At 39.8% G+C, this 24,041-nt stretch overlaps 1 protein-coding gene across 5 annotated transcripts in view; it reads right to left on the bottom strand.

Moving 5' to 3' along the window:
* The window catches only part of lamb2l (laminin, beta 2-like), a 91,918-nt gene that overhangs the window by 51,181 nt on the left and 16,696 nt on the right, over nucleotides 1-24,041 (bottom strand). For 4 of the 5 annotated variants that reach the window (XM_044351002.1, XM_044351005.1, XM_044351001.1 and 1 more), the window contains one exon: nucleotides 14,491-14,570. In XM_044351002.1, coding sequence (XP_044206937.1) covers nucleotides 14,491-14,570 — 80 coding nt within the window. Of the gene's footprint in view, nucleotides 1-14,490; nucleotides 14,571-16,743; nucleotides 16,980-24,041 lie in introns of those variants that run through there. The other variant, XM_044351006.1, reaches the window with a different exon arrangement.

Below are 24,041 nucleotides of genomic sequence, written 5' to 3'. Positions count from 1 at the left end.
CCATAAAGTAATTACTTTAATGGACAACAGTGTCCAAGAGGAAGCACACTCTTGTTCCCCCACTTTCACCCTCACCCATGTAAACACTCTCTCTGCATTGCTGAGTCTGAATAACAGGCCTCATCAGCAAGAGAGAAACACAATGTGAGAGAAAGACAATGTGATAAATAATGCTAAAGCAAAAAATCTTTGTGGATGGATTTCATACAAACAAAATTAAGAGGCTTCAGAAAGGGATTCAGCAGTCAAAAAGACAGGGAAGAGACAGTTGAGTCAGGATATTTAGGTCAAACTCATTGACACAGATTGTCCTTGAGCTTACGAACCAACCACCAGAGTCTGTGACATCTGAATGAACATGAAACCACATGAAATTCACATACTGTACTGCACAAGAAGACTGGAGAGATGAAAGCAGGCAGTGATGTGGCAGAATTGTAGTGTTGGTTTAAAAGGAAATGAGCAGAATATTTGATTATATGGACTTATTAGTGTTCTGAGAAAGGGTACGGTCATATGTGATATGTAGAACATATGGCCTGAAAAAATGTGAGGCTCAGCAATGGGCAGCACACAGGGTGATAAGGGATGAGAGATGTTGAGAGAGATTGAGGGACTTTCATCCTGTTGATCTACAGAAAACAACAGAGCAGCAACATGTTGAGGCATGATGGGAAAGACTTGGTCGGGTGGAGATGGAATCATAAGCATCCTTTTAAAAAAGCTACATACCTGCATTAAACAGACGACACACTAATGGTGAGAAGCTCGTTTATGTACCACTCTGTGGTATGACTATGACTGTAATATTTGTAGTGTTAGAAAACCGTAACTGCTGTTTTAATTGTTTTCTTATGGAGGACACAATGCAGTAGTTAATGAGGTAGCTAAATCAACTTTAATTTTGTTTATCACCTGAGCATATGTCTGACGTCCCCACAGTTCTACACATTAAAGGGGAACTCTGCTGATTTTACACATCGAAGTCTGTTTACAGGCCTTGGGGAGTAGTAGCACATGTAGTAGCATATGTGAACAAAGTACCATAAAGCCTTTTGTGGCTCCAGAGGGAGCTGTGTGAAATGTCATAAATTGCCTCAAGTGATGTCACTTGAGTCAGTGTCAGTGGGGACTGAAGTCTACAAATTTGAAAGTTTGGAGAAAAAATGTTGGGTCTGACTTGGAAAGAAGTGAGGTTACCTGACCATGAGGGTGATATGTAAGCCATGGAGGAATAATACCTTTCCAAAGTCATATTGTTTACAGAATGTAGATCACAATTTATAGTGTTAAATAATGCAACAAACTCAATTACTTGATTACCTTGAAAAAGCAGAATATATAATCAAGTTATCTGTACCCTTTAATGATTTTGGAATGAAATTGATATTTTTTTCATGATTTTACACAAAAGTGTGCTCAAAACCTAAAAACAAAAAACATGTGTATATACAGTACTTAAATAAAGTATATAAGATCTCTATTTTGCTACAGCTGGTACAGTCCTGTCGGTTGACGAACATACACGTGCACACACACGCACACATGCACATGCACACACAAACACACACAAAATGTGTATGTGTGTGTATAAATATCTTGGCCCCAGTTCAAGTAAAAGATTTAACAGAGGAAGATTTTCTGAATTCGTGTGAGGCATTAACAATGCCTGGCTGACATTGTTAGCAGTACTACTGATAAACCTGCCAGGAACATACTGCAAAATTAACCAGCAATGTCATTCCACTGCATGAATATACTGTATAGCAAATGTAAAGGATATGTAGTCACACATAATGTATAGCTAGGTGCACACATGTATAGTGTGCACATGCACAATTGCACATAAATGGGTGAGGAGGCAAACCTGTGGACTGTAGATAAAGATCAAACACACCCTGACCAAACAAAAAACACAGAGCTGTAACACTGGAACTCATGGAACAAAGAAATTTATGAAAGAATATGGCCTTTATTATTACTGTAAGGTAAATTAAAGAATACATTTCCTCATTTAACACATTTAGAAAAACAAGTGGAAAAACTATAAACCTGCCCATATTTCAACACATCTTCATAATTAAACAACCACATAAGTCTATTGTTCCTGTACTCCAGAATGACCCATACAGTAGTAGCATAGAATGCTGCTTTCTAAAACCATTACAAATCACTGTTAATAAATAATGATGTTTTATGGTGTGACAACACCGTGGTTAAGGTATGGTACAAAAACCACTTGGGTTAGGGAAAGATCATGGTTTTGGTTAAAATGATCACTTGAAATGTGGTTAGTACTGCCTTAAAGTTGTGCAACCTTCATCATCATGGCAACAGTCAACAAAACTGTAAAAACATTTTTTTAAAAATGTAAGGTTATTATGGCTTCTAAAAAAATGTCCCTACTTGCAGATGGAAACATGACAGGAAATGGGAAGTGAACAGCTGTCTCAGGCAGCAAAGTCCACCTTGTTTATAACTAACTAACTTTCCATCTAACTATTTAGCCTCCCAGTCTGCCTCCTCCTTATAAGGAAGTCATCAATTACTGCGGCATAAATGTAACTACGGGCCGTTTTTACTGGCTGAATTTTAGACCTATACTGTCTTTTTTCTTGTGAGGATGGGCTGCCATATCTGTCTGTTGTGAAGCTGAATGTAGCACCGAGTGTACCCACCCCCCTACACAAACAAACCCTTAAAGAATACAGAAACTGACTGAGATCTGTAACTGTGTTTCACCTGACCTCACTTTACAAGTATGACATTACACAATGGGTTCACTCACTGGTCAAATAATCTACCCCAGATGAGGCACTATGGAACACTGTACATGAAAATCTTTACTGCTTTGAACAAAAGAACAGTGGTGTTTATACTTCATCTCGGTCAGTATTGTCACAGGCATTGAGAAGTTCCTGAACTTATGAGTTCAGGAGGACTCAAATGCAGCTGTGGTTCAAGTTGATTTGTAATCCATTACAACTTTCCTATTTCACAAAACTGCAGGGGTTTTATCTTTCATCTTCTTGTTATAGATTTACATGAATACATGTGTAGTAACTGGTATTGTAGGCTATAAGATTTTTAAAAGACACGCAGAAGTATTAGGCCCACTGTTAGAAAAAAATAATAATCCAAAAACATTACAACTTTTTTGAAATAATTAAACTTTATTTTCAAAATCTCCTTCAAAGTCTCCCCCCCTTCATTTTGGTGTGTGCTTTTGTTATATCATATATAGATATATAGATATATCATATATACCCTGATGACAAGTAGAACCAATCAATGTTTCTGATATATTTTCTTAAAGGCTAAGAAACTGTCAGGGTAACTATTTTATGAGGGGAAAATCTTACACAACACTTTATTCATCTTAATGAAAACTTCTCAGAGCAAAAAGTCAATTCACAAAAAGTGTCAATGAAAGAAACTATAATTTTGTAGGTTGCCACTTTAATGTTTAAATTGGATTTGATTTATGACTCAGAATCAGTTTTTGTTTTTAAGCAGCAATTCATTTCAACTCTGGTCCTGTATGATCAGAGTTTATCATACTGGTATGTACTGACGTTACATACTAAAGATTGATGGAGTGATAGAACTAACATCCATATGTGTTATGACATTTCCTCCTGATACTCTGTCTAGGCATGTAGCACTCAGTAGTCATAATTTACCCTCAGTTTCAATTAGTGACTGAGGCTGTGTTTTGAAACAGACCACACATGCATGGAATGTTCTTACTATAATGTATGCCATTCACAAAAGCTGTCCGTGTAATGGCTCTCTCCAATCTGTCACACTGTGCTGAAACAGGAAAAAATGGTTGTTGTGTTGATAATTACAAGGCAAAGCCATCATCTAGGCACACATCCTCACATGTGAAAGAGCCTCATTTTTCAAAAGATGCTTTAGACATCTGAGACGTGACAGTAGTGTTCATCCGTCACTCCCTGTGGACTGTAGGACACATATCCTTTACTTGGTTTTCACTTGCCTCGACTAGCACTGATTATGTCAGAATGTGTGTGCATTGTATTGCTTTGCTAACACATGCAGTAACACACTGATGTCATGATTTTCAGGAATTTTTTTGCGACTGTTTTTGCATTTGTACATAGAGTCCATTTGTATACGTGTGCATGTGTGTTGCAATTAGTAAGTGTGCTTGTGAGATAAGTTGGGGTTCTACAGCTTTTAATGCAGGAGTGACAATACAGTGCAACAATATAGCACATGTAGCTCAGGGGGGAGAGGGCGCTTATGTGACTTAAGTGACAGCTGCCAGTTTCAAGCTGGGGAAATTGCTCTAAAACTGTCATTCAGCAATGTACTTCAAAACTGGGATTACTTTAAGTTAAAGTACCTTTTAATTTTCAAGACATTTTACAGGATTACAAAAGCCAGCAAAGGGACAACCTTTGCAACAGCAAGAGCATTTTTTGAAATAACCCTTCTTACTGTGACATGTAGGCAAAGACACTATGAAAGCGATGATTGAGTAAGTAAAGTTACTTACTGTATGGCCATTTTCGATTTTCACCACTAAAAATATGTTGGTATTAGCTTCCCTGATGACAGTCGATATATTCTCTGTCAAAAAGAGTGGGTCAGCCAGTGTTCCAGGCACACAGGTTTCAACTATAATGGCTGAGGTACTGGGGGTAAAGAACATACTGTACAGCAGCTACTAGGTAAGTATTGATTGTTATCTGCCATTTGGACAGACAGTCAGGCTGAATTTAGAGGCAATTTTCTATCCTAATAACCTAGCTGGCAGGTAAAATGGTGGGCATCTTTTGAGATGAACCAGAAAAAGAGTTAATGCTCTTCTTGCACAAGAGTACTGAAGGTCAAAAAGAAAGCAGGGACAACAGATGCCTGAGTGTGACTTAGTAAAGTGTAAAGCAAAGCCGGTCGTTCAGATGTTGTTTGACGCCAGCTGGTTTACTGGTGTGTGATTAAAGCATTGGTATAGCATGTGGCAATGAAACATACACACATATGCACACAAAGGAGAAGAATTACAGATAAACACACCCTGGGGTATCCAATCTCCCTCCTATACATAGCGCTATGGCAGGAATGCAGGGACAGAGAGGAAAATGTTATTCATTAGAGAAAACATTCCAGGTGTCACGAATGACACGAAGGACACAAACACACCTTTAAGTGTTGCATGTATAGGTTACACACAAATAATATGTAGGTTAGAGAATGGAAGGCAATGGTTTCTTTCCTACCCCTACTCCCTACTCAGGAGGTCTTCAAAATAAAATATATATACATATATATATATATATACAAAATTCTTCCCAACCTTATGTAAATCTATTCCAATTAATAATAAAACATTTCCTTAACATTTCTACTGGAAATGCAGCAGCAGTGCAGGAGGAGGCCGGAATGTAAAGGTTTTTCACATGCAGTAATCAGTCTCGATAACAAGTGGCAAGCTCTGAGATCCCAGTTTTGTTTTGGTGTTTCTGCACTTCTCAGAGATTACGTCAATTATTGAATGTCAGCATTCAGTCCTGTGATGAAATTGATGCAGGTGAACATTTTATAGACAGCATTTCTTTTCTTCCTTCTTCTAGCCAGTTAATCTAACATGAAATACATTGCTCTCTGTAAAAGCTTTACAGGCTGAATCACTGTTATGTTATATTGATAATTAATCAAGGGGAGTGCATAAAAATGTCAGACATCATTATTTTAAACTCAAGTAATATGTTTAAACTAGACTGGTACTTCTTGCCTTATTATATTCTCAAATTCTGTCTTAAACAGTGAGTAAAACAGGTATGGGGGGGGTCTCAGGGCATCTCGGACCCCTTATTACCGTAATACCAAGTTTCCCCTGTAAACCTCTGCATCATAATTTCATAAGTTTATTTTTTATACTATGGTCTGGGTGAACACTCAATTTTGATTGGCTGCAGGGTGTCCATTACTACTAAGTAGTTCCAGTGAAACTGTCTGCTCACCGTTTTAAAGTAATGCGCTGGCTAAAACGAGTAACCATAGCAACAGGGACGCAGTCAAAGACTCCGTTTACAATTTATTGTAACACGTTAACAAGTTTTTAAAGCCAAGTTGTATCTAAGGTTCATCCTATTTACTGGAGTAGGGAACAACCTTTCTATTGCATAAGAACCTTATGGAATGGAAATGATTGTTCCAGTTATTAGTCAAACCCTAAGGTGTTAATCAGAAAACTGAGTCATGGCTTGTGAAAAACTTTAGATTTTGATTGCAAAACGCATGAAAATATAAATTAATGGTCTTTTTTTTTTTCTTTGGCAAGTGACCATGGTATAAGTGGGGTAATTACCTTTGAGGTATCCATAATCAGGAATTAATGGCCTCCCCGTCGTCCATTAATTCCTGATAATGGACACCTCGTCAGGCATTATCCCTTACATATTTATCTATATTGTTCAGGAGTATTTAGCCTCGTAGTCAGAACATTTAAAAAATGCTATGTGCGAAGTTGGGGACTAGGTTGGGGTAAACAGTTGCATCAGCAACTTTTAGTTACCATTAATAGCGACGACACTCAACGCACTTTCAGGCTAGAAGGATCTTATGAGGATGCAGCTGAAAGCTCCAAGTCCTTGAAAATAGAGCACTTCTTAGTTTTATGAATAATGCGGTAAACAAGTTGAAGTTGGTGTCTGTGTTTGAATAATCAGTGACGGTCAGCCCTGCAGCCCTTACGTTCCTGTACCTTTGGAAAGAACTACCCCCAGTACCTGGAATTATCTTACAGGAACTAAATTTAGTAATGCAGGTAAAGTTCTTGAGTTCCTTAAAAGGTTCTTGGTCCCCGGGGAAAATTCCTGCAAAGATAAATAAAGACCACCTTAAGGGGTTGAAGAATTTAAAAAAAAAATCATGATCCAATACTTACTACTACAATTCATTAATACTTTTTGTATCCATTAAGGAAATTCCTACAGCAAAATAAAAAATTTGATGTATATCTGGGGCGGCTGTGGCGCTGAAGGTACAGCAGGAGGTCCACTAACCACAGCTCGGTAGCTCGATCCCCAGCTTCTCCTGTTCGCATGTCGAAGTGTCGAAGGGTCACTGAACTCCATATTGCTCGAGGGTCGAGCCAACATCTTGCATGTTAGCCTGTTGTCATTGGTGTGTGAATGAGCGGCAAATTGTAAAGCGGTATATACAGTAAATGCAGCCATTTGCTATTTGCCATATATCTGGCTTGAATGAAGATTTCTCATTGTCCAGTTTTTTGGTGATATGATTTATGTTTAGTGAGATTTTTTTTAATGCTGCCAGCTCTTTTAATGAGCGTTGTTTGGAACACAAGTCCTCTTCTTGGTTACAGGTTTGTGCTTCAACACTGTTGCCAGTTTGCACACTGAAGAAGGGCATCTGCACAAAACATACAACGCATGAATAAACAATTCAGTCCTGTCTTTGCCTTTCAGGATTCAGCTCCCATCTACACAATGAGGTGAGCATGTTGATTCATTATCAAACTTAATTCATGAGCACAAATCTTCACTGGTCAGTTACCTGTAGTCTTCATAGTCTTCATAGAAAAAGACAAAAATAAGATAACCAATGAGGCACCGTAGATATGCGCACTATTCATTCATTTTTCAGTTGATCCATTCATTCTTTCATCCTGTCATTAAGCAGTTTTCCAGCAGCACACAGTCATGAATACAGTATCTTCAGTTAATAACTAACACAGAGACTCATCCTGATACCTGTGAGTAATCGAGGTGGGAAAGGCAAGTATCAGTTAGTGTGTGTGGGTGGCTCATGCTTATGGTGAGAATTTCTCTTTAACTTTGATAAAATCACTGTTAAGTCTCCTGAGAAACACAAACACAGATGCATGGGTGACCAGGGGAAAAATCCAACCAGATAAAGCACATTTAACACAGGCTGTGCACTCTATTTGTATGTGTGTGTGTGTGTGTGTGTGTGTGTGTGTGTGGCCTTCTTCAAAAAATACCCCTCAGGCACCAATTAACCCTGTAAGGGCCCATTCTGCCTCAGATCCAGTACTGCTGTCAGTAGCCCATCATCTACTACACATTCCACAAATACCTGACATTCTAACAGACTTTTTCACCTAACCTTCACAAGTTCCCAAATCCTACAAGCTGACCTAATAAACCTGGGTTTGCAAGTCCACAGGAGCTTTAACATCATGAGATGCAATGAGCTGGTCTGCTGCTAGAAAGTGCAACGAATGTCCACACAGGAAATTGGGCCCAAATTAACAAGGATGCTTCACTGAGATTACATTTAATGATTACAGTTGGGCAATCACAGTTTTTTAAGCATTTATACCAACAGAGACATTACTTCACCCTCTTAATAGACTGAACTAAATTTGTCGATAGAGACATGTTAAGGAGAGGCAGCAAAAGCATGTATGGCTCTATAGGGCTGTAATAATACAGTCATGTTATAAAGTTTGTAGTTCAATGCACTCACATTTTTGGCTGACAAGACACTATAACAGCAGAATAATCCTCATTTACCCCTCCTTAGAAATTTATTAGCAAAATAGTTTGTTTTTCAGCGCAGGACAAATAACAGAATAATAGAATCTCTTACTGTACATGAAAAAATAAATCACCTGTTTTATAAGGAGATTTCTAACTACGTAAATTTAAATAGATTTAAAAAGGTCTTCATGAGAATGTCCTCCAAACACTTTAGTTGGCCAAGTTCTATTTGTTATAGTGTACCGTCCTCCTGGCCCGTACTCTGAATTCCTATCTGAATTCTCAGAGTTTTTGTCGTATTTAGTCCTTAGTACAGATAAAGTAATTATAGTAGGTGATTTTAATATTCATGTGGACGTTGATAGTGACAGTCTCAGCACTGCATTTCTCTCATTATTAGACTCAATTGGCTTCTCTCAGTGTGTAAATAATCCCACTCACCGTCTTAACCACACCCTAGACCTTGTTCTAACTTATGGGATTGAAATTGAACATTTAATAATTTTTCCACAAAATCCTATTTTATCAGATCGTTTTTTAATAACTTTTGAATTCCTATTACTGGATTACACACCATTAGATAAAAATGTCCTCACTAGATGTCTATCTGATAGTGTTGTAGATAAATTTAAGGAAGCAATTCCGTCAATACTGAATTCACTGCCATGTCTCAATACTACAGAGGACTCTTATGTTAACTTTAGTCCCTCCCAAATTGATAATCTTATTGATAGTGCTGCAGGCTCACTAAGACAAACACTCGACTCCATCGCCCCCTTAAAAAAGAAGATAATAAAACGTAAGAGGTTAGCTCCATGGTATAACTCCCAAACCCGCAAATTAAAGCAAACATCGCGAAAATTGGAAAGGCTTTGGCGTTCCACCAAAGTAGAAGATTCTCGCTTAGTCTGGCAAGATAGTCTTAAAACATATAGGAAGGCCCTCTGTAATGCCAGAGCCGCCTATTACTCAGCATTAATAGAAGAGAATAAAAACTGCCCTAGGTTCCTTTTCAGCACTTTGGCCAGGCTGACAAAGAGTCATAACTCTACTGATCCATGTATTCCTATAGCTCTCAGTAGTAACGACTTTATGAGCTTCTTTAATGATAAAATTCTAACTATTAGAGACAAAATTAACCATCTCCTGCCCTCAACAAGCACCGTTCTCTCCCCAAACACAGGAACCTTGGTAACGGCAGTAAATCCTGACATATATTTGGACTGTTTTTCTCCAGTAGACTTGTCTGAACTAACTTCAATGATTTGTTCAGCTAAACCATCAACCTGTCTCTTAGATCCCATCCCAACTAGGCTGCTTAAGGAAGCCTTACCCTTAGTGAGCACTTCTTTACTAGATATGATCAATCTGTCTTTAGTAACAGGCTATGTACCACAGTCCTTTAAAGTAGCTGTAATTAAACCTCTTCTTAAGAAGCCTACTCTTGATTCAGGTGTTTTAGCCAATTATAGACCTATATCTAACCTTCCATTTCTATCCAAGATCCTTGAGAAAGCAGTCTCTAATCAGTTATGTGACTTTCTACATAACAATAGTTTATTTGAGGATTTTCAGTCAGGATTTAGAGCGCATCATAGCACAGAAACAGCACTGGTGAAAGTCACAAATGACCTCCTAACTGCATCAGACAAAGGATTTGTCTGTATACTTGTCCTGTTAGATCTTAGTGCTGCATTTGACACAATTGACCATCAAATCCTTTTGCAGAGACTGGAACATTTAATTGGCATTAAAGGAACTGCATTAACCTGGTTTAAGTCCTATTTATCAGACCGATTTCAGTTTGTACATGTGAATGATGAATCCTCCGTGAAGGCAAAAGTTAGACACGGAGTTCCACAAGGTTCTGTACTTGGACCAATTCTATTCACCTTATATATGCTTCCTTTAGGTAATATTATTAGGAAACACTCCATAAATTTTCATTGTTACGCAGACGATACCCAATTATATTTATCAATGAAGCCAGATGAACCCAATCAGTTAAACAAACTCCAAACATGCCTTAACGACATAAAGACCTGGATGACCTGCAGTTTTCTACTACTAAATTCAGATAAAACTGAAGTTATTGTGCTTGGCCCTAAACACCTTAGAAACACATTATCTAATGATAAAGCTGCTCTGGATGGCATTACCCTGGCCTCCAGCACCACCGTAAGGAATCTGGGAGTTATCTTTGATCAGGATATGTCCTTTAACTCCCACATAAATCAAATTTCAAGGACTGCCTTTTTTCACTTACGTAATATCACAAAAATCAGGCACATCCTGTCCCTAAACGATGCAGAAAAACTAGTTCACGCATTTGTTACTTCTAGGCTGGATTATTGCAATTCCTTATTATCAGGCTGCCCTAACAAATCTCTAAAGACTCTCCAGCTGGTCCAGAATGCAGCTGCACGTGTATTGACTAAAACTAGAAAAAGAGACCACATTTCTCCCATTTTAGCTTCACTACATTGGCTTCCTGTAAAATCTAGAATAGAATTTAAAATCCTTCTCCTAACTTACAAAGCCCTTAATGGTCAGGCACCATCATATCTTGAAGAGCTCATAATACCGTATTATCCCACTAGAACACTGCGCTCCCAGTATGCAGGCTTACTGGTGGTCCCTACAGTCTTTAAAAGTAGAATGGGAGGCAGGGCCTTCAGCTATCAGGCTCCTCTTCTATGGAACCATCTACCGGATTCAGTCCGGGGTGCAGACACCCTCTCTATGTTTAAGAGTAGGCTTAAAACTTTCCTTTTTGATAAAGCTTATAGTTAGGGCCGACCAGGCTCGCCTTGGATCAGCCCTTAGTTATGCTGCTATAGGCCTAGACTACTGGGGGACTTCCCATGATGCACTGAGCTCCTCTCTCCTCCTCCTCCTCTCCATCTGTATGCATTCATGTAACATCAATGCATGTCACTAACTTTGCTTCTTCCCCGGAGTTTTTTGTGCTTTCTCATCTCACAGAAAAACCTGACTCCCGGGCCGAACCTTCGCGGTCCTTCACAGTCCTGATGGCATCCTTCCCTGGCTGTTGCTGCTTGTGCTTGTTGTTGTTTGTTGTTGTCATTGTTTTTCTTCTGTCCCCCCTCCCCCTTTCCCTCTCTCTTTCTCTCTCTCAACCCAACCGGTCAAAGCAGATGGCCGCCCACCAAGAGCCGGGGTCTGCTTGAGGTTTCTACCCGTTAAAGGGGAGTTTTTCCTTACCGCTGTCGCCAAGTGCTTGCTCATGGGGGAATTGTTGGGTCTCTGTAAATTAAAGAGTACGGTCTTGACCTGCTCTATGTGAAAAGTGCCTTGAGATGACTTCTGTTGTGATATGGCGCTATATAAATAAAGATTGAGTGAGTGAGAACCCCAATTTCAGAATTCTGCAGTTATATTATACAATATAAGGCAATATTTACAGGCACCCTGAATCCAAAGTTGTTTCAACTTAAGATGTAGGACTCCTTCAACACACAGGAGACAGGAGCAGACAGGAAAGAGTCTGCAGGAAAAATATGTGTCATTGGAGTTTGTCAATTTTGAATCAAGTCTGTCTGAGCTGTTTTTTGACACACTGATGGAAGTCTGTACTGTCAGTCAGGGACAGTTGGTGGCCAAGAGTTACAGACTATGAAACCACTGCAGCGGTCAAAGTGAGCTGAAAATGATTTTGGGGTGAGAGAAAACACTGCCAGTTCAATTTTCTGCTAATACTCTGTGCTCACACCTAGTTTCAAAGGCAATTAATATTTACTTGATATTTCGATATACTTTTCAGTTCCAAAGTCCATATTGTCATTTTATTGAGAAATACACAACAGTTAGTTCCAACCAAATAATTTGATTGGACAAGAGTGGTCCGATAGACAGCTTCTGGTATACCACTGTTCCCCTTGGAGTAAACCAGCTGTCACAGATGTTGCCCAGGATGTGCAAAGAGGCAGGGACAAATATGTCTTAAACCAACCACAGCCTGAGAGCCACTGTCATACAGAAACTGATGCAGGACTCGAGGTGAGGGAGATCATGGCAGTGAGTGGGCATAGGTGAGATGCTTTATATAAACATACAGAGCCTACGATGTTAATTGTGATTTATAGTTTATTGTGATTTAGAGTCACGGAACATAAAAAACATCTCTGGCACTCGGCCTGCAGCCAAATTTCTGCTGTGCTGATATTCAGTACAACAGTATGTACAACAGTAGCACTGCCTCTCCTGTGATATTGTTTAAATATATTGCTATAATATATCAATTCAGCCCTATTAGTTAACGTACAGTGTTTGCATAAGAAATAAAAAAGCTCACATGAAGGGAGTGTTTACAGAGAACATCCTTAAGGTCCTGGATTACAGCATCCACTGTGCTGTAATGTCATCGATAATCAATGCACTTTTATTCTTCACAATATTGAAGCAAATCAAGTATGACATAATTGTTGCTATTGTCATGTAGGGTTCTGCCATCCTCTGTCATTTTGACTGGGATGAAAGTTGGCATCAACTCAAGGAGAGTTAAATTCTAATAAGTAATACTTAAACCCTCCACTTCCTGTTCCCTTAAAGCTGGAGTGTGGGACTTTTGTCTCCCCCTTCTGGCAGTGAGTCATCACAAAAACACTGTTAATGCATGCTTACGTACGCTCTGCTGTGGCTTACTCCATCACTATTGTTGCGACTGTAAAATGGTGGATAATTCTTTTGAGCGTCACACAACCCCTGCGAAATGACTTGTTTCAATTTGATCCATTTGGAAAATCTAGAAGAGCTGTACGATTAAATTATTTTATCCCCATTCAAGCAGAGGGCTAACTGGAAGTTAGCCACTCGGCTGGCAAAAGTCTCTAGTACGCATCTCTGCCCATACAGCATGCGCAGTATGCATTCAACTGGCCAGCGCGGGAGTATAAAATTCAAAACGTACAATGTGAAATACAGAGAGATTTACCTGGCGGTGATAGGCTTAATCAGTATTGTGTGAACTCATTTGGCAAGGGCTTGAATGTTACAGATGTTCATTTATATGTAAAAGTTCCGCACAGCAGGTTTAAGTAAACACAATCCAGTGCAAACATCTGTGGTTACAGCTCAATCCTGTGATTAGCATGCATGAAATAATGATGGATTAGACTTAATTACAATGTACAGGCTATGAATCTGTGAGGATTTCCTTTTGCTGTGAGTCTACTGAAGCAAAAACAACAACAAAACAGATTGCAAGGAGGACATACTGTATAGACACAAATGCCTGTTCACACTGGTTTCAGTCACAATTACCACATTTTACTGTGCTACCCTGCTGCTGCTGCTGCTATGTAAGTCACATGACACATGGCATGGGCTTCGGTTTTGTATAAAAAGAATCTGTCTTGTTGCTGCCTCTCTTTTCACATTCTACAGCAGCTATCGCACACTGAGAAAGTGTGACAATGGTTTTCAATATCCAATGAGCTTAGGCAACTGCAACTGCAGATAAATGGCTCAGCTTACAGTACTCTTACTTACAACTACTTATTACTGTGGTAAAATTTTTGTTTCACTGATGTCGCTTTCACACCTGTAGTTCAGTTCAGTTGGCGGTGAGGTATAAACACAATGTTATACCAATGACTCATTCACTGGACAGTTTTGGTGATGCCATCCTGCATCATCATCAGTTAATTTCTGGTGACTCACAGCAGGTCATGCTGCACTTGTCTGTGTTCATTTATGTTCCATAGTGTCACACAGAGCTCCCAAAGAAACATTTTACCGTTAATTATGAGCTTCACTTGTCAAGACTGGAATTGACAGTTGCTGACAGTTAACAATCAGCAGATGGTTTTATTAGCAGCATCTAATATCACAAAAGTCTTTTTGCTTTCACACCAACCCAAATGAACTGAACCAGAAAGGCAAACTGAACCAAGCAGGTGAGTGGTGAAAGCAACTAGACAGAACAAACAAGACACAAACACAAAACCGACCCGAGACTTGTACTCACCCAGCATGAGGAGGCTCAAATACACAGCCATGATGGGCATCACGACGCCTGGATGCATGGACAGCGGGCTGTCTCTCTGGCTGTAACAAACAGACACAAATTATTTAAGAGTATGTCAATTAGCAACATTAGCAAAACACCTGGAATCTGGCAGTTCACACCATAGGGAATGCTTGTTTGAACATTTCTCAAAATAAAGAGCAATTTCCCCACAATCTCCATTACTAATTAAGATGATGATTTTTTTCTTCAAATTTACGCTTTTTACTTGTTGGAAGTGATTATTTCCATTTACCTTTCCATCCGCCATTATCAGATAGTCAAAGCAGATAGTTAAAGCTTCTATTGTTTTCTTTGTTTACAGTAAATATTAACATTATTTTGCCTCCCAAGTGGTAATGGCTGGTATTAAAACGCAGCTTTGAAAAACAACACCTTTAACTGATAAAAACTACCAATGCTGCCACAGTGTAGTAGATTTTCTCAGAGGTACAGTGCAGTAGAAGGGTCTTGATTGTGTTGTGACACAGGAGCAAAAAGGCCTCTTGTATACTCAGGCTCTGCAAACATAGAGAACTGCTCACTGAATAGGACAGGACTCTGTGTACGTGTGTGTACGTGTGTGGGCGCGCACACTGAGAGTGGAGAACATGCATCGTTCATGTCATACACTAAACCAATCTGATCTCTGAGACAAATAAAAGTGGTTACAGGAAGGCAAAGGGACAGAGTAAATGAAAAGACTGACTCGCTTTAGAAAGCACTTCACAGCGACGATTGTTTTGGCAGCCTAAAAAAGTCCTCTAGGTCAGAGGGAGAAGTGCTTTGCTGTCTGACAAATAACAAAGCTAATGTCTTCCATTTTAAAGAATTCCTTAAAGAAAAAAAAGAAAAACTTAACATTACTCCCTAATCCAAGTTTGTGATCTAAGGCAGTTCTCTGTTGGAAATCATTTTTCACACTCAGCTTGGTAATAAGAGGCCCACGTGGCCCCACACTCACACTGTCAAAGGCAGAAGCACAGAGGGACCCCACAACATCTCAACATTCAGCTCAATAGCTTTACACGTGTTAGAGGCAAATACCATATGCACCAACAGCCTGAATAGACGTGAACCCCAATCAACAACACGGAATTCCTTTTGCTTCTGATTTGTTTTTGTTTTATCAGTTTTTGTCATTATATTAAGTTGTTAATCAACAAATACTGCAATTAGCACTATGCAAGTTGAAGTGCTGCTGAATGAATGTTTAAAATTGAAGCTTCTTATTTCTAGAGAGTGAAGGAAGTAAGGAGTGAGTGAACATAAGTGAGGAAAAATGCAGGATGCACAAGCGGAAACAGAGAAAATAAAAGAAAATAAAACTAATTTAAGATTTTAAGAAAAAGGTAAAGGTGAGAGCAGCTCAGGAGTGAGGTGATTAATTGTTATGTTCCTAACTTATATTTTTTAAGGAAAATACTTAATCTGGATTCAGAACACAAGATCAGACAAATCTTTTAATACAAGGAATAACACACGTTTGTTTACGTCAGTAAAAACAGAAAGATGCTTATTTTTTTTCATTAATAAAAACAATACTGATTGTGGTTGATTCGAGATTGGTCTTTGAGGTAGAGGGTATGGGACCATCTTTCCATTCATCGTGGCCCACGACAGATTAGCTGAGGTAAGATAGGATGTTAAACCCAGCTTTTATTTTTTTATTTTTATACAGCCAAGGTACAGAGGGACCCCTCAATGCACAATCTTCAATCTGTGTCTGAGTGGACATATCTGCAAAGGATTGTGAAGCCTATTTGCCATTGAAGAGCTCTAAGAGGAAACAACTCATAATCCACTTAACACAAGAATATTACAAGATAATGACTTTCCTATGTTACATTTAATGAGACCTAAATGCCACTCAAAGACATGCAGACGAACAGTTACAATCATCAACAACTACAGTTATTATAATGATGACGATCGTACCCCAAGCCATTTCCTAAGGAATTGAAAAACTGCCTACTGCACTGTTAAACTACTACTGTTAGATTTTAACAGCCACATAGTGAAGAGTTTACAGTTTAGCCACAGACAACCAGTGGTAGACCAATGAGCACAAGGTCACATTTTAATCTCAAATCTTCATCACAAGACTAATCCACCAAAGAACAAGAATATATAGAGAAACAAGTAAAACAATGCAGTAACAGCACTCATCATTAATCCAGTATTAACCAGAACTTATCCCAGCTTCATACTCACACAGCCACAGGTCACCTCACTCTCCTCTGCACTGCGCGCTCAGATTTGCTCACTCTGTGTCTCTGTAGGCCAATTTCTTTTGACAGTGTGGATGTGTGTGTATATTCCCGTATCCTGAGTGCGCAAATGTGCAGGCCCTGGACCCCCGTGTGTATATTTACGCGTGCATGCACATGTGTAGTATGTATGTGCGCCAGAATGTGTAAAACAAACTTGAAAGCACAACTGACGGCAGCGATGTAAAAACAGAGGGAATGCCGTCGGCCAACTGGAACACAGAGTGTGTGTAGGACCCCCCCACACTTCATTTCTCTCCTCCCTCCAGCTCCCTCCGTTTCGCCCTCCCTCGCTCCCTCCGGCTCGTCACTGGGGCACTGGGGTGAATGGACAGCTATTCTTATTCAAATTCCTCTGTCACTCTGTGGGCCACTGGCTGAAAGAGGGGAATGGTCTCCAGGCTTTTGGAATGCACCACCCCTTTCTTCTGGACATGAGGTAAAGTGAAGGGTGAGAGGAGGCCAGCAAAAGAGAGGGATAGCTAGAGGAAGAGAAAGCAGAGAGAAGGATGGTAGTAGGAAGAAATCTTTAGTAAAGAAGTAGAGAGGGGTGACACTGACAGCAACGGAGAGACATGCTGGCTTTCTGGGGTAAACCAGGCCACAGAGCTTCAGTGCAGCACTGCCACCGCCCTGTCCACCTCATTCACAACCACTTTAATGGCACTTAGCAAAAGAAGGCAACCAACAGTGAAAGCTTCACCTCTACTCTGACCAACTTCAACTTGCTCTCAGCACTAAAAGATAGTACACTCTCCCCAAAACTGTTTGACAGCTAGTCGTAGGAATTTTCTGCAGCAGGATTCTCAGGACTGTGTGCTGTACACACGTTTCTCACAGTTGAAAAATTATTTTAACAATAAGCCTGTTTACTTGAGCTTTTGATTGTGTCACTCTTAATTGCCCACGGGCATCACCTCTGAGCTGTAAATGCTGCTTGTTGACAGTGTTGCAGTGGAAGAATAAGTAAGACGAACAAAACTGAGTTAACAGGTTCCAAACACAGTGCAATTTGCCACAAAATTACAAACCAACATGCTGAAATTCAGTGGAATTTTAATTTGCTTTTGTATGAGTCAGAATCAGTTTGATTACACTGGGTTGAGACTTTGAACCGGGCCATGGAGGCCAACTCTATTCAAAAGGCTGAAGTGACTCCCATGTTATGACTAGATTAGAAAAAAGAAAGGAATGGGATTGGTGGGTGTTTGTGCCATTGCATGTAAGATATCTGCATGTGTGGGATGTGCATGCATGTGTGTCATTCAGGCTAGACAACAACTACAAAAAAAGTGCAGGAGAGAAGCAGTGTTCACTACGGATGCATGATATTATTGGCACATCATCGGTATCGGCCGATAAAAGTTCTAAAATGAAATATCGGCATCGGCCATATCTGCCGATTATGAGAGGCCAATTTGTTGCCATCTTCTCCACCGCCTGCCTGTGCTTCCTTCCACAGACTGTTTCACCCTGACGGTCCCCATGCTTCCTCCTCAGGCTCCACTTTACTCAAGCTGCCCGTCAGACCCGCTGCTTCTTCCCACTTTAACTTTAATAACAAACTGGGGCACAGCCAGCTAGCATCTGCTAGCCTCCCAGCTAGCTAGCCCCGGTTCTGCATGTGGATCCAACCAGAGCACCGAGCCCTGGTTTGTAATTCAGGTTAAAGTGGGAAGAAGCAGCGGGTCTGACGGGCAGCTTGAGTGAAGTGGGGCCTGCAGAAGAAACGCCAGGGCCGTCAAGAAGAAACAGTCTGTCAAGCAGCTGCTAAGTTAGGCTGCACAGATAGGAAACACCTCGGCTGACAGGATGTATCACTCTGTTTGGAAAAAAAAAATCTTTTTAGTTTATACCGGGGGTTGGCAACCAGCGTATTAGGTGCATTACTGTCACCTTCTGCTCCAGAGTGTGGACCAGAGATTAAGTCCTACACATTAATCCTGTATGTCTAATGAAAACTCTACTGCTCCACCCACTTAGCACGTTCATTAAAGTTTTAACGCTGAGCTCCTGAACTCCAGTCTTCCTAATAGTTCTTCCTTCATATATTATCTTTCTTGATCATACTTAGTACAATCTATGCTTGCTCACATAATAGTCTCCTCAGCCAGCTGGAAAAAATATGTGCCTTTATCGGTATCAGCATCGGCAATCGGCCACTGTGAGTTGGAAATATCAGCATATCGGATATCGGCAAAAAATCCAATATTGTGCATCCCTAGTGTTCACATTCTCAGCTCTGTGGTGATGTGACCTTTGGCCCCTACTGAAGGTGGAGATGAAGAGGCAGACTGGGGCTCAACATGTCACACAGCAACCACAGAAGAGGAAAGTGAAGCTACTGGTGCAAGTGCTAGGCCAGCTGTGTATTCTTTAAGTAGGAATCTAGGTATTTAGTAAAAAAAGACATTATTTGCAGCAAAACAAATGAGAGGAGAAGTGTCAGGCTGTACCTCGTGATCCTAGACCTTGAGCAGTGACTTTGACGCAAACGCACACTCAATCACATCAACAAAAGATAAAGAGAAACCTGCAGAAAGTTCAGTGTCTCCTCTACAAAGCCAAGGAATCTCGTGACTGCAGTCCAAACAATCTCAGGCTCCCATATCCTTGAACACAATAACACGATAAGCCTGACTCTGTGTGTGTGTGCATGTCTGCTTGCATGAGTCTGTGTACACATCAAATGAAGGGCTTCAGACTGAGCTACCAAACACACTGCCAAAACACTGCAGCTTGAGACGCTGTTGTTAAAGGTATTGTAAAACAAGGCAGGGCTAGAAATAGGATCAGATCATTCTGATGAGCTCATGGAGGAAGTCTGCTTCCCTTACAGAGGCAGGTGACTCAATAAAAACAGCTGCCAGTACCTGCACCGCAATGAGGGGACATGTGTCATCTATACAACACAAGGCATAAAAAAGAAGGGATGAAAAAAAAACTTGTAAGTAAAATGTAAAAAAAGGATGCATGTATCAAAATACCAAACAAAGAGGCATTGCAGCATTTCAGTTCACCTGCAGCAAAGAAGCTACATACAGCACAGTACAGTACAATAAATGCACAAGACTCACTAATTCCACACAACTTAAGTTGGTACACAGCCACTAGTGCCATAAATAAACCTGCAGTGTGCAGCAAACAGCAGGTGAAGTGCACTCAAGTGTCATCGAAGACACGGTGCCTGGTCAAAAACTAACCTTTGATCAACCCGCTCACTGTAAAGTAGCACAGGACCTTGAAGAGATATTGCAGTCATGAAATAGTTTTTAGTGCTGCTCAGTACAACTCTTAATGGTTGCTGAAAAGAAAATTCCACCTCTGAATACTGTTGCACTGCTCAACAAATCAGAGCAAAATATGCAAGACGTGAAATGAAATGAAATGCGTTGTAGCGTGTTGTTTGATTGAAATGACCCGACTCAATCACATGAATCTCATTTCTAGTTTTATTGTTTTGTGCAGTCACCAGCACCTTGGAGTGAATTTTTAGCTGTATCTACCTTTACTCCTCATTAGTTAGTGATTTATATGAGCAAGAATGACTTTCAGCAACGCCAAGGGATGAGATGAGAGGGTGTTGCATTCAGCTGTGGCTTTTTTTAATCACTGTACGTGTTGGTGGAGAGAGTAATTATGGCAATAGGTTGGTGCATGCAACACTTTTTTTTTTTTCCAGTGAGGTCAAAGGTGGAGTCGTTCCCATTACTCGTCATGTTTTGCAGCTACACTGGATGGTGTCAATAACTTACAACATGTGTGTATTTCTGCCTCTTTTCCCATTAATTTCTCCCTTTATGCTCAGTCTATAGAGGAAGCCCTGGTTCCTTGATCCTGAAAAACTGGCAATAAAAGAGATGTTTAGCCTTTATGATAAATGTTTAAATAGGATTATAAAAATGTAACTTCTTTGTACTCAATAAATTAAATTAGACCTGAAAAGATTAGTCAATTAAGCAGTCATCTGGAAATTAATCAGAAACTCTTCTGATAATATTATTTTCAAACAAAACTGCCAAACATTTGCTGGTTCCAGCCTCTCAGATATGAGAATTTTACTGCTTTCTTTTGTCTTAAGTTAATTTGAATTAAATATCTTTGGGTTTTGGATTGTTAATCAGCCAATAATTTGAAGACCCCCTCAAAGTCTAGGAAATTATGTTTTTTTCCCACAAATTTATAGTGTTCTTTATCACCACCAGGCATAAGTCTGGCGTAAGTGTGTGTGCGTGTCTGTGTGTTTATCTGTCCGCAGCTTATCTTGCATACTACTGGAGCCATCAGCCTAATATTTTTGATGCACATTTATGACTGTATGCTCAAAGACCTCTTGTGGTTGTGGTGATTCACAATTGTTGAAAAACCTATTTTATAACGCAATTCCTTATGCGCCTATAGTAAAGCTTAGACTTTTGTCTTTTCATCAGTCCTCGCCTTTTTACGATATGCAATACAACATAGCAAAGGGCATTTCCGGCAATCGGCTATGCTAAAAACAAGGCTTATCTAATCTGTTGCAGGCCACATTTTGGCCTTTGTCGTGGCTCAAAAACTGACATCCATAGAAAAGTTTGGTCTCATCTTGAATCAGAGCGTTTGCAGATTAATTCCATACTCAATATGTTACGATCCACTAAAGTTAAGCACGATATGAGATGAATAATATCCCTGTTTTTGTTATGGTCGCCACTAGTAAACCAGTCATTTTCATTTCACAGGCTTAAGGAGACCCAGCATTACAGTAGGCAAGCAGCACTGCATCTGCATGTTTGAGTCGTAAATTACTGTAACACACCCTAAAGCCACAATGAGTGTGTCTCCCCAAAATAGACTGAGTGAAAATTGCACAGCCTTTATAAAATTATATGGCGTTTAACACCTTCCAAGAAAACAATGTCCTACTTTTCATCATGAACATACAGAAAGCTTGAAAAGCTAGGAAAACAGCTCACGCCTTGTATTAAAACTTTTCAGTGAAGTTGTAATGACTTTAGCCCCAGCATCTATGTACTCCAATAGATTTCTCACACAGATACCAACTAATATCATAAGAGCCCAAGGTAAACCATTAACTGTCTGCCAGTCCACATCTGCTTAATTTGACAGAGACAGACCACCCAACACAACATCTTCAACTCAAGGGACTTAGTTTAACCATAGTGTCAAACAAGAAAACAGCTTCCCTTCAAACAACTTAACCTAATCTCCTACATAAATAATCAGATCATTGTCTGTGGAGCCAAAGGAAATCTCATAATACTGTCTGGATAACTACTTGAATGTCTGCTGGTATCTTTCAGTGCGGTAAAAGAAAGATTACCATCAAAGATAATTCTCTATTTCAGCATTGTAGAGAGAGAGTTAAATCTCCTGCTTGAGATGAACTGCAGACTTTCACTGCTATTGACCCAGACTTTAGCCTTAGTTCCACACACACATCTGAAAGTATGCATATGCATTCATACTCATACACAAGCAAAGACGTTTGTTTTATACCTGTGTAATGCCCTTCTATTCAATGCAACAACAATACTCAGTATGAGATCCATTCTTACTCCAGCTACGTGTCCAGTGATTTATCACAGAAATTAATATTTAACTTAACTCAGTGGGACACACCTGCAAGGCCAACAAAAAGCTCATGCAAGGGCATGACCAGACAGTAGCCAGCGAGGAGCCTTTGACATGATTATATTCACTGCAGACACATCAACCAACACAATCACCACATTCATGTTTGGACTAGACAGTCGCAGAGACAGTAGGTGAGAGGTGGAGGTGAAAAGGGGTACTCAGGTACTCTACCAGGCAGAGCTTCAGGGAAATCATTTCACAAAATAATTGTATGTGGCAGCTCGCCACCCAGATCAACAAATACACACCAAATAAATTAATCACAAAGCTGCAAACATTCAAAAGCTTTATGCTTAAAAACCATAACAATGCAGGGGGGGTGAAAACTTGCTGCCACAATGTACATACACATATATATATGTCATATGACATATATATATATATATGTATGTATGTCATCGTCCTCTCATTCCCACATTTTACTGCACACCTCATATAGACATAGTCAGCTCTTGCTAGCCAACGTGATACAGAATTCAAGTGAGAAAGGCAACTACAAAACAAAGTTAGCTCTTGCGGGTAGTGAGACATGAACTGTGTCCCAGACCATCAACAGGCAGCACAGGGTTAAGAGTTATGAGTTAAGAGTACAGCAGTTTACTAGGTGTGTTATATTAGTGCAGACACTCAGACGACTGCAGTGTATACAGGCAGGGCTTCATTCATAAAAAAACTATGTCAGTGGAGATGCGAAGTGGGAGGGGGCGCTGGTTCCAGAAGTACTTCCCATTTCAAATATTTCTTTAAATGATCTCCTCAATATTATTTAACATAGAAGCTAAGGACTCTCCCAGATAATGTAACCATCCCATTGCCACCAGTTTTAATTGTTTCAACTTTGTTTCTGAGAAATTTTGTCTGTGATTTCAGCATAACAGACGCCTAAGAATACTACAGTACCCATGAGCCTCAGCTGCTGTTGCTATAGAGAAGAAGCCATGAGAACAAATCAGAGCTAATGAACTCAAAATGCTTTGTTGCTGGAGTTGTAAACAGTAGCCATAGTTGCTGAATTCCTTCAAAAGTGACCCAGAAATGAAAAGTGAACTGAGTCACTATGTAGACTGTGAATAAGTTTTCTCAACAATGTAATCTTTAGCTTTAGCCTACCATTAGCAATGCACATGACTGAATTTTAAGCTTGATGATTGGCTGTTTCTTGCTGAAATGCACCTTTGGAGTTGTAGTTAACTTCTTCCCCCACATTTTTATGTACAGTCTTGTTCCTTTGATCTTTTACGAAACAACCAGATATTTTCGAACACAGTTGTTCATCTTTTGTACTGATGATTTGACTGGGAAAGTTTCATGCCGATCCAAGCCATAGAAATGCTCAAACTGTGAGTAACATAACATTGTCTATGGGAAAAATGAATGAGATGTTTACTTCCTGAATCAGGGGCGCCCGTAATAGCTCTTTCCACATCGCATCTCTATATACAAGATATTTTAGTATTATATAACCACTGTGGGGGATCATGAAAAGACATTTTTTCTCTAAAGTATTACATGCTTTTCCCATCCAACACCATCAGTCTGCACCTCTGTCAACTGTAACCAGTTAGCTCACTCAAACTCTAACCTAATCAATGATCACAGAGCCTG

The sequence above is a fragment of the Thunnus albacares genome, chromosome 5 (genome assembly GCF_914725855.1).
Source record: "Thunnus albacares chromosome 5, fThuAlb1.1, whole genome shotgun sequence".
Taxonomy (NCBI): Eukaryota; Metazoa; Chordata; class Actinopteri; order Scombriformes; family Scombridae; genus Thunnus; species Thunnus albacares.
The sequence above is the reverse complement of the archived record's forward strand: the minus strand, read 5'-3'. Positions and strand labels throughout refer to the sequence as shown.